At 34.1% G+C, this 12,646-nt stretch overlaps 1 protein-coding gene across 1 annotated transcript; it reads right to left on the bottom strand.

Moving 5' to 3' along the window:
- Positions 1-2,797: 2,797 nt before the first annotated feature.
- On the bottom strand, positions 2,798-6,766 carry LOC128672164 (uncharacterized protein K02A2.6-like). The gene has a single exon (XM_053749112.1). It carries the CDS (start codon positions 6,764-6,766, stop codon positions 2,798-2,800), a length of 3,969 nt encoding a protein of 1,322 aa, XP_053605087.1.
- Positions 6,767-12,646: the final 5,880 nt, after the last annotated feature.

Below are 12,646 nucleotides of genomic sequence, written 5' to 3'. Positions count from 1 at the left end.
GATTTATTAAAATTATTGGTTGTTGTACACGCAGTCGATTAGGGCCAGGACTCAGGATTTGATTTGCCGAACGACGGACATACAGACATTTTTATTCGTTTAAAATGTGTTACATAATTTTGAAACTACATTATTACATTACATTGTTTTGAACTTAGGTAAGTACCCAATTTAGTATTTTGCTTTAATGCTACAACAGCATGTATGTGGATACAACAGAGTGTTTTTATTTATTTTTTCGTAAAGAAATATGATTGGGGAGCTTAGTGTGTACCGCACAAATCTAAATGAACGTATAAATAAAGTAATAGAATGATTTATGTGGTAACCTAATTTTCTTATGTTCTAGATATTGTGTAGTTAAACATGTTTAACGACTGACGTCGTAAAACTTAAATGCCTGTTGACTGAGAAGTAATTCTTATTACCTTTAGAATTACACGCGTCACATAAAATTAAGAGTAAGGCTATTGTCTATGTCGGTGATGCAAATAAACCTGAAATAAGATTAGTTATTTATGTACCATTATTTATATGAATTCTAGGAACATATGTCATTAAAAATATTTAAATTAATTTATGTTTTTGGGCGAGAAAGATTTTTCAATAAGTCACTTTATTATAAACATTTCCAGTAACACTATTGGATGTTATAGATTGATCCTTAATTTATATTGGTCATTTTTATAAAAGGAATAATTAGAATTGAAAACTTTGTACGTATTTTTTTATTTGTTAACGAAAAAAATATATATGGCACAAATCGGTACCTAAGGATAAAATTATTAGTTAACAATATTTACGTGCAGTGGCAGTGATCGTTCTTATTTCAGTATGGATAAACGATGCATTTTAAATTAATTTTACGAAGTTATTTTCGTCTGTGTGCGTCTGTTTGCTTGATGGATTCTTGGTTTAACTTACATGTTTGTTGTTTGTGCTTTTGTTTCCCATACAAATAAGAAACAGATTATAGCAAGACCTCGCAAGACTTGTTCGGTGAGAGGATTCAATATTTTATTATAATTCGTACATGTCTCGACATGTCGTCCGCAACTAGTTTCACGATCCTTTCATTTTCAATATTTCTTGAATAATTCAACGTTCCTTGGCACTTTTTAGATTTTATTGTGGAAATCAGTTGTCTCGTTAGTTCTTGTTATGTCCATAAGTGACATTTTTTGTGGCTCTACGTTTGTTGCATCAGGTTATAGAACGTCTTGGTTCGTACCTATCATACGAGAGAAATAGATTTTCAAATTTTTTGTATTTGCCTATACATTTAAAGTAAATTATATTGAAGTTTACTCTTAATTATCTCAATATTTGTTAATTTTTTTTTGTCGTAACCCAGTACATTCCTTCATTTTAAAAAATTCTACATCAATCAAACTCGCTCACAGATCAAGTTCAAGTACGAGTACAATTGTTTAGAACAAAGATGTATGCTTTTGTTAATTGACAGGATATTAGTCATTTTTGCTTGTCTTTTTTCCATTTGGAAAAATCTATCTTCAGTTTTAGCTGCACACATCAATAGATAATGTTCTTCGGAGAATGTTGTTTAATATCATGGAATTTGTATAATCTTATTTATCTTTCCCATAAAGTGTTAAATGAAATCTATCGTAAATATTATTGAGACCGGTTAAAGTCGTATACTTCACTGTGTGGGGTTTATTTTGATGACACTCGTAAATTTTATACTCATCCCTCTGAATTAACCCTTAGCCAACCGAAATATACACTTTACTAATGAATTTGTCGAAATGCAGCGGTATTAAAATCAAGTTTGAGATGCAACTACTAATTCAGATTTAGGGAATATTCCCTAAAGTTCTAAGTGAAACTAACCTAAACGGTATTTTATTACCTTATTTGAATATTTCTATCTACAACCGTAGACCAGTCAATTTCTTACATTAAAGTTACATTAAAATGATGTTTGGAAGTCGTATAATTAATAAGATCCACATGCCTATCAGCTATCGGCAGCAATAGCATCTCCAAAGAGGTTGTAAAAGCCTAGCCAAATCATCAAAATTTAAAGGTTGATTTTTGACGCGAACCCTGGGCTTTTGGGCGACACAGCTCCGAATGTAACACGAGAGAGAGAGAGAGAGAGTAAGATACATTAAAATGATGTGAATTTATATTTCATTTTCCATTTCACGAGCAAATCGAAACTATAATTTATTAAACAAGTTTTTAAATAGATTCCGTGAAAAAGTAAATGGTAAGAAGCGAAAGAAAAAACAATTGCGCATAAATATAAAAAACAACAAGAAAGTCGTTAAAAAAACAAGCTAGGAAGGATAGACAATATTCAGTGGGCCAGAGCCGGGAACCAATCAGTGAAGCTGCCTGTTCCTGGCATAAAATAAAATATTTTCAGGCGACTTCGGTAAACTTTGCTGAGCTACAGATTTATTAGGTTGAGAAGTATTTGAAATGAGACTAACTGTTATGTTCGAAATAACAATTAATTGTGTATAAATAAAACACGCTAAGTAGCTGTTGTCAGTGTTGTGTATTGGCGGTAAAAACAAAGTGAAGTAATGTCACATTAAGTGTCAACATGAAGCCACAGACTATACACATTTTATCTATTAATAAAGTGAGCAAGTACTAGGCCAATATATAACATATCTCCTCCCCAAGTATAAGACGTGACAAAACAGTACCCATTATTGATATATGTTAAATATTTAACAATCTAACTAAAACTCACTACACAACAAGAAATGAATAATTAACTTCCATATAATCATTAACATCTCTATTGACTATTTACTAGTTACAATATATAATCAACACTTGAAGAGGTACTAGGTCTCTGATAGGGAATCTTGGGCTGTGTGGATAATTTATTTCGAATTTTTCCTGCATTGGATGAAGGTTCTGCAGCGAAAGGCTGTGCAGTAAAAGGGATGCCTAGCATCTCAGCCCACTGGTCTGCATCAGGGATCTCAATAATGCTTTCAGTTTCAACATCCATTGCCTCTGTCTCTCCGTATGTCGTCTCTGTACTTTCCATATTACTTTCATTATTATCTTCAGGCTTTCTCAAAGATATAACTTGATCCATATGCCGATCAATCACTCCTCCATCACTATCTCTCCTAATTTGATAACTTGAAGGTCCACTTTTACCAATAACAACTCCTGGTGACCATCTTGGGCCTTCATTTCTATAATTCCTGTACATAATCTTCCGTCCCACATTAGTTTCTCTATGTTTCTGTTTGCTATTATTCTCTATTTGGTAATCCCTTTTCTTAGCTATTATATTTTCAGGATGTATGGTATCAAGAATAGTACGCAAACGTCTCCTCATCAAAAGCTCTGCCGGAGTTCTATTTGTCGAAGTGCAAGGTGTCACTCGTAATCCCAATAATAAATTCGGTATTTTAATATCCCATGTAGTAGGCTCTAATTTTTTTAACTTGTCTTTGACGGTCTGTACCATTCTTTCCGCCAGTCCATTAGTTGCTGGATGGTATGGAGCAGTTGTAATATGACGAATATTGTTAGCTCTTAGAAAATCTTCCATCTCTGCAGATACAAAAGATGTGCCATTATCAGAAACTAATACTTCACATAGTCCATGGGTGGCAAATGTTAATCTTAAATGTCGAATTACTGTAGCAGAAGTTGTATTATTTACCATAAATATTTCTGGCCATCGAGAATATGCATCTACGAGAATCAAAAAATATTTATTTTGGAAGGGTCCAGCAAAGTCAATATGCACTCTTGACCATGGCCGCACTGGTGTTATCCATTCATGTGTAGATTTAGGGGGCATATGACGATGTTCTAGACAGGTCTTACAACCACTCACTAATGATTCAATGTCATCATTGAGACGTGGCCACCACACATAACTTCTGGCCAAAGATTTAGTTTGGACGATTCCACTGTGTGTCTTATGTAAAATTTGCAATGTTGTTTGACGTAGAGATTCAGGAATCACTACACGACAGCCCAAAAGTATACAGTCTTCTTGTACTGACAATTCTGCACGTTTCAGCCAATAAGGATGTAGGTCCGATCTACCTTCTTTGGCTGGCCAGCCCCTCTGTATATAATAAATCACCTGGAGCAATGTTGCATCCAACTTAGTTGCCTTGGCAATGTCTTCAGGTTGGAATGGAAAATCCTTGGGTGTTTCTGCCATCAGCAAAACGTCACATAACTGGGTTTCTGGCTCTTCTGGAACGGGTCTGGGCCAACGACTCAAACTATCCGCATTACCAATCTGTGGGCCTGGTTTATAAGTTATATCATAGTCATGCATAGACAAAGCAATGGCAATCCTTGTTAATCTTGGTGAAATCATATTAGACATTGGTTTTTTTGGGTCAAATATGCCCAACAAAGGTTTATGATCAGTAATTATACAAAAATTCCTGCCCACAAGGTAGTTATGGAATTTAGTTATGCCGAACATGATAGAGGTGGCTTCCTTATCAAGTTGTGAGTACCGCCGTTCATGCACATGTAATGTTCTCGACGCCATGGCTATAGGTCGCTCCTGATCATCTTCAAATTTGTGTGACAAAACTGCTCCAACTCCATACTCAGAACTGTCGCATGTGAGAATCAAAGGTTTGTTTAAATCATAATGTACTAATGTCAAATCGAAAGTAATTTGATTTTTTGCAGTATCAAATGCCGATTGTTGCTCTGTTGTCCATTTCCATGGGTTATTAGAGTCTAAAAGCCGGTGTAGTGGCTCCAGTAATGTGGCCTTGTTTCGGATGAATCTTTCATAAAAATTGTACAGTCCTAAGAATGCTTGCAATTCTTGTTTATTTTTAGGCGCTGGTGTATTTACAATAGATTCAACTTTACTTTTTGCTGGGTGTATGCCTTCAGCATCTATAACAAAACCTAAGAATTCTACTTTCTCTTTTGCAAACTTGCATTTATTTTTATAAAGCCGCAGGCCAGCCTTTTCTATTCGATCTAACACAATGTCTAATCTATTTAACATTTCTAGCACAGTACACCCACATATAATTATGTCATCGATCAGTATTGCTACTCCAGGTATCCCTGCCAATAGAGAAGTCATCAAACGTTGAAATATGCCTGGACAAGCCTTAACTCCAAATACCAATCGATGTACAGTATATAAACCTTTGCATGTGTTCAGTGTTAACAACTTTGCAGTGCTCTCATCTACCGTCACTTGTGTGTACGCCTTGTCTAAGTCTAATGTTGTAAAAATTTTACCTCCTGCTATTGTGGCAAATACTTCATTGGCTGTAGGCATGGGATAGGTATCAGACTCCGTTGCCTCATTGACAGTACTACGATAGTCTCCACATAATCTGATTTCACCAGACTTTTTTATGATAGGTACAACAGGTGTTGCCCAGTTAGCAAATGATGTTGGTCTCAATACTCCTTCATTTTCTAATCTATCTATTTCTTTTTCTACTCTTTCTTTAATAGCAAATGGCACTGGACGCGCTTTGAGAAACTTTGGAGTTGCTCCTGGCTTCAGATGTATAGTCACTGGATGTCCACGATAAGTACCAAGACCCTCTTTGAAAACCGCTTTATACTTGTCAAATAAATTTTCTATTGTATCATCCTCGTGCGATACAAAATTAACATTCATAGTAATGTTCAATGGTTCGAACCAATTACGCCCCAGTAAATTGGGTCCACAACCCTTGGCAATGACAACTGAGAGATCTTGTTTATGTTCTTTGTATGTTACAGGTAATGTTGCCTGTCCAACAATTTTGACTGGTGTCTCTGTCCAAGTATGTAGTGACAGCGAAACAGGTCTGAGGATGGTGTGTGGCAAAGACTTACAAATTGTGGACCAAGACTTTTCATTTAATATGGAGAAACTAGCCCCTGTATCCACTTGCATACGGACGGATGTATTGCCAATTAACACTGTTATTTCATAGGGTGGCACTCGCTTTAAACCTTGTATGCAATAAATTCCATTTAAATTATCTGCAAATCCTTCTGAAGTGAAGTTAACTTGTTTTGGTGCATTCTTCTTTTTGCTGATACAAATCTTTTCAATGTGTCCCTTTTTCTTGCAAAAATGACAGACAGCATTTAAGAATCGGCATTCTCCTGGATGTTTATCACCACAGCGATAACAAAAACGAGTGTTCAGTTTAGAGTTGACCACATTAATGTCCATTGGCTCAACAACGGACGAAGTCGCCGACGAAGACGGCGCTCCAAGCTCAGTCATTGAAGCAGTCTGGATCATGCGTACATCTCGTCCCGCACTTTCAGCCGCAAACATAGCATCCACTACGTCGTGATAGCGTAAATTGTCCCGTTTTAATAGATCATATTGAAGCTTTTGGTCGCACATTCCACACACAAGTCTATCTCGTAACGTACGCTCTAAGTCCGAAAAATTGCAATATGCACTAATCTTTCTTAGCTCAGCGACATAATCGGCAACTTTCTCGCCACGTTTTTGGTCACGTTTGTAAAACTGATATGACATGGATATTTCATTTGGTTTAGGGCTATAGTGTCTAGTAAGAATTGTTTCCACTTCATTAAAAGTTACATTATTCGCCGTCCGCGGGGTGATAAGCGCCAGCAAAGTCTCAAACACACGAGCACCACACACCGTAAAGAAATTAGCACGCTTAACACTATCCAGAATGACGCCATTAGCCTCAAAACAAAACTTTAGTCTATTTATGTAAACGTCCCAATTGTCCACTTGAGGGTTGAATTCCTCGAATTTTATTGCCTTTGTATTCTCCATTACTAATTTTTAGACTCGTCGCCACTGTTATGTTCGAAATAACAATTAATTGTGTATAAATAAAACACGCTAAGTAGCTGTTGTCAGTGTTGTGTATTGGCGGTAAAAACAAAGTGAAGTAATGTCACATTAAGTGTCAACATGAAGCCACAGACTATACACATTTTATCTATTAATAAAGTGAGCAAGTACTAGGCCAATATATAACACTAACAAACTGAGTTAAATAGGCATAACCATATTATCTACCTATGATATATAAATGCCTTTTTAGTTTTTTTATAAATAGCCATTTCAGATTGAATTTCAAAATGAACAAAAGCCTTTCCTTTAATAACCTTTCATTGTTGTCTATGATTTTATCAGTCATGTTATATGATTTTCAGCATATACGAGTATATCTATAAAAAAATTACGCGTTTTTCTTCAAACAAAAAAAAACTGAAAGCAGAAATAGCGTATGCTTTATAGTTTACGTGCGGGATCAGATCAAGCATTTATCTAAGAACATATTACGGCTACAATAGCAATGCACGAGCGTGTATTCTCAAAAACGTTCGAGAATATTTGAGATGAGTCTAGACGACCACGAATGACACCCACAGCACCTCTCGTATGACAGTGATGAGACACGTTGTCACAGAATAAGTAATAGTATTAACGCACAGAAGGTTTAAAAACGGTCTTACGAAATCTGAACTTAACGCTTTTTGCAAAAGAAATTGCATCTATAAAAAGTCGACCACCGAAAAGGAGATTTCCTACGTAGTTGGGGAAGTACGGGAGGAACCACGTTACACTTTTATATTTGGGATTCTAAGGGGACTGACAAGCCCTCGAGAGTGAAATGATTAAATTTCTGAGTGACGTCTTCCATCTGGGAGAAATTTTCGACCTCAAGTCGTCTCGTCTTCTCCAAATATCCACGCGTGTTCTCCTAAGTCGTTGACTTTGGACTTAAAAAATATTTATTTTTAAGTTGACTTTTGACAAAATTGTGATTTTAAGAAATCCCGCCGCATGCAATCCTTTTTGAGAATGCTGTTATTGCTTATCGGCTGCAAAGGCTTTTTATATCTAAATATTAAACTTGTGCTGTTGATATTAGTGCAGGATAGCTAATTTTCTAATGCATATTAGTTATTATTCCCCAACGGAAAACAGATGACAACTATTTATATTATTCTTTAGAAAAAATGTGCATAATCTAAAATTCAATAAATTCAGATTTCATAAATGTATTAAGGTTTTATGCTTAAAAGTTATCCTATATAGCCTATCAAGGAATAATAACTAAAACTTGGCATTAGAGTTGGTTGGTCAGTTTGTCTAGTTTTTCTTTTGTATTTATGTTATGGGATTCTAGAACGAAATTCATAACAATAAACATGAAGAAAATAGTCAAGACAGAAGTGTTAGGTACGACTGTTTTCTTATATTTTGAACTCATGTCAAGTATTTCAAGAAATTAATGGTGCGAACTGTTTTTGGCAATTTGGTTTACGTTTTAAATTATTTTCTAAGTCTTTAAATTGTATGTATTTGAATTCGGGAGCTATAACTAAAAACTATAAACTAGTAAATATTATTTTCGTTTATTTTCTGTACTTAAACTTTAGTTCAAAATATGTCATATTGCACCCTAATTTAATTTAACATGTTTTATAAAGAATTTAAGTTAGGAATGATAAATTAGAATAACTTGACGTTAGTCTATTTCACTTGGTATTATTATGGAATGCTCTTGTTTTATCATCTTTGCCTAAATTCGCATCAAACGCCAGAAATAATTGATAAAATGAAGATGTTTTATCGCTTTCGACTTCGCGCGTTCTAGGTATAAATATACCTACAATTCTACTACGAGGTGATCCATCTATTCCATATATAAATAGCATGTGATTTATTTGCAGTTGTTTGTCAGACGCGGGTCACTGACAGTATTTGTCAATTTACTTCTATCTGTGTTATATCGATATTTGCAGAATTTGTATAAATTGATATTATGGATAATCCCACTTGATCCACTATTAGGTTTTACGCGTGTGGCGCACATAAACTTTATGCATTCATTCTAAACCACTTCTGATAAATCGTTGTAATATAAATTGATGTAAATACACACTATAAACAATTTAAAAATAAATATTTAAAAATATTTATTTTTGAATAAAATTTTTATTTTAGGCTTTGTTTAATTAAATGAGTACTTCGAAATGTCGGCCTTCTGGCGTAGGTAAACTTAGAACAATACCTAATTATTATTGATTAAATAAACGAACCCTACTTCAGTAATAATACAAAAGATATTTCAAGAATACAGTTACCTAATAAATAATCCCTATATAAAAACTTTAATGAAATTGGAAGTTTCATAATTTCTTAACTAACTCAATATTTGATTTCACTACTGGAATTCTATAAATTTCCTTGTTTCCGGGAATATTAATATTTTAGATTTATTTGAGAAGCGAAACAAAACATTTTCTGAGTTCCTATTTTCGATTTAGTATATTTCCAATAAGAGTACATACTGAGTTCATTGTTGGTTCATTGGTACATTTATTTTGTATAACAATTTTTTAACATATGGCTTGCTTTTGCTTGCAACCTATGAGTTTGAAAATTTAGTTTCTCAAACTCGGAAAGTGCTGTTAATTTGATTCGAGTATCAGGTGGTAGACGCCAAATTTTACCCGCCGCGGATGAGGGAAACTCAATAGTAATCACTTCCCAACCGAGATGCGAGGGTGGAAAGTACATTTTAAAAATAGTATTAATTTGCAAAGTTGTTGGCACAAACACGAATAAAAAAATAAATGCTGTGAGTTTGTTTGTGAGTTTTATAACAGCCAACGTGAACAGCCAATGTGTATTAAAAAATATCTGAAAATAAATTATTGAATTATTATAACGGTCTACTGTGAGAGAGAAATAGTTTAAAATAACCTCAAAATCCGATCACAATCAATTCTACAAGCAGTATAAAAATGTTCTAGTTACATACTCATAACAATGGCACTGGCAACACTGATATTACTCGACCAAATTGCGTGGTTTCACAATTTCTAATGTGCTGCCGACAGCTGGTGCACGGTTTGTTATTCTTTACTTTTGGCGGTCAAGAAAAATATTTTAACTACCGAATCTATTTTGTATAATAAATATTTAAATGAACGTTTTCGTTACACATTATATTTACGATACCGAAGAACCCTTAAAGTTTCGTAATTTTTTTGTCCGTGCGTCTGTCACCGCGTTAATATACATATTAGGGAAATGTGATTTGTTTACCTAAAATTTCCTTTCTTCAGTTAAGAAGAAAATATAAATAAACGAGATAAATTTATCTTTTTTCCTATCTACTAATAACTCCTATCTGAAATTGCTATGATAATAATTATTTACGATACCGCATTTGAAGAATCTGAGCATTGAATATATTTCAATGACAATTTCTTAAGCCAAAACAAACTTTATTTTATGGAGTGTTTCCTTTTAATATGTACCTTTAAGTATAAATTATCATCCATTATTGATGTTTATTGGAAAAATTGTGAGTGATTGATTTTTGTTGTAAAAATATCAAAAATTTAGCTTGTTTATTTTTAGGAATATCTTTTGGAAGTTATTCAATTTAAATTATTTATTGTACTGTACATTTTTCTAAGATCTCAGATTTCTAAGATTCACTAAGATCCACTTAAAAGGAGCCATGACTGTTACTTATTTTATATGTGTATGTGGGTACGCTTATGGCTCAGTTGTTGGCCTCGTTTAATTCCTTCATCGTGTAGGACGGCAATTGGGACACAATACAGATGAGGATTATTATTCTCTATCTACACTCTTGAACAAATAGGATAGATGTAATCAAGGATAAGTTACACTACGGAAATGAAAATATTTTTGAATGAAACTCGCCTACGATAATACTCACTTTAAAATACCTGTCTGTATCATGGTTAAAAACAAAACTCGTAGCTTGACAAAGCTTGAAGAGAAAATAAAGAAGATAAAATATAAAGTTAAATTGTATATTAGCACTAATACGGACGCAGTACTTTCAACATGTCACTTACGATCTTAGGTCAGATTTTATTGGCCACTTAGAGATGTCCCATCTTGCGACCACATTTCCCCTGAAGCTTTATTAATCTGAACAGCTGGAAATACTCAACACCATTAATGACTTCTGTGATTCGTTTTTTGAACTTAAATATTAAAATTAAAAGCCATGAACCAAAAAAGTTTTTAGTGATTCCTACGCTGACATCACCTCTTACATTAGGCATGCGCTAAGAAAAAATAATTCTGCACATTTAGGAATAAATAAAAATAATTTAGTCATTATGCCATGAACTTTATAAAATACTTTATATATTACGTCACGGCTTCGCTTGGGAAAAAACCTAATAAATTTTACACCTAAATGGTTCCTGGTAATGGTTCCCAGAGCATTTTGACCGCTAAGGCCGCGCTGTCACTCAACGTCACTCACGTCAATCACTAGTGTAATTATATCATATATTGGAGAAAACCACAGATGAACACCGAATGAAAATCCGTGCAGAAGTTTTTGAGTTTATCGCGAACAAACAAACAAAGGCGGCAAAGGACTTGTTGCATTTTATAATATACATATTTGCCAAAAAGCCATGGAGCATAGCATATTAGGTATAAAGAGGACGGATCGCGTCAGAAATACCACCCTACGCTCCATCACGCAAATAACTAACGTCGGTAGGAAGACCTGAGAGCTTCATAAAAAAAATGTTATACACACTATCCTTATATCTTTTATACAGAATACCTAATGTACCGAATGCGAAAAACGTAGAATGCATTTTCAATACGTTCCGGTATGCATTATGTATTCGGTCGGCATCGGCCTTTATTATGAATTGTGATAAAGATATACATGACAAAGTTTTCCAACATCTTGCTTCACCTGTACAAAATTCTAATTAGTAATTAAATAAGGACAAAATATAGTACTATAATACCCATATTAAAAAGTGACTATTTAGAATTCCAGGGCTTACATAAAGTGTAGGCCAGAGAGTTCATAAAATATATGTTAAATAATGCACACGAATCGTAAACAAATCTTACGAAATGTGGCTCATAAACATTTTATTGAGGTTGGAAATTCCCAACAGACAATTTCATAAGGATATTCATAGAACTTTTTCGATGGTATGATTGAACTCATTGTAATAGTTCAAAATATAATCTTTTGATTAATTATATAAAATGTTACTAGTAAAGTGTAAAATTGGTGGAAACTATTTTTAAGGATTCATTTATTCTTGGAACCAATGTGGATTTAATTAGTATTGACCTAATAAGAGATGCGAAGAAGAATAAACGATTATTTTTATCAAGGAAAGTAATATTTTTCAGTACCCAGCGCATTTTGCGCATTGCTTTTGCGATTTGTAACAAGACCTTCTACTTAAATTGAATAGATCAGCTAATAATGGTATCCGTTTTATTTTTAACGTTCGTAAGTATGATCGTATTTCTTTGTTCCGTTCACAGCTGGCATGGCTACCGATTCCTGAGCGTCGTCATGCTAGACTTCTCTGTTAACTCTTCTCTATCCTTCATGATCCTCATTCTCCCATTTATCTCAAATCCAAATTCAGTTTCCTTAGTTCCACCAATTGCTGTAATCTTGGTTCTTCCAATAACCTATCCCTTGAAATGCCCCTCCATCGGACCTCTTTCATGAGCAAGTCGTTCCAAGTGCAGGTAATTAGGCTTTGCAATGGTATTCCTGAGTCTATACGTATAGAGCTCCCAGTCGCCTTGCTTTCAAGCAGTAAATAAATATTTCCTTAGTTCCTTATGTCATCCGTCGTAATATTACTATAT

This window comes from Plodia interpunctella, chromosome 8 (genome assembly GCF_027563975.2).
Source record: "Plodia interpunctella isolate USDA-ARS_2022_Savannah chromosome 8, ilPloInte3.2, whole genome shotgun sequence".
In the NCBI taxonomy this organism is placed as follows: Eukaryota; Metazoa; Arthropoda; class Insecta; order Lepidoptera; family Pyralidae; genus Plodia; species Plodia interpunctella.
The sequence above is the reverse complement of the archived record's forward strand: the minus strand, read 5'-3'. Positions and strand labels throughout refer to the sequence as shown.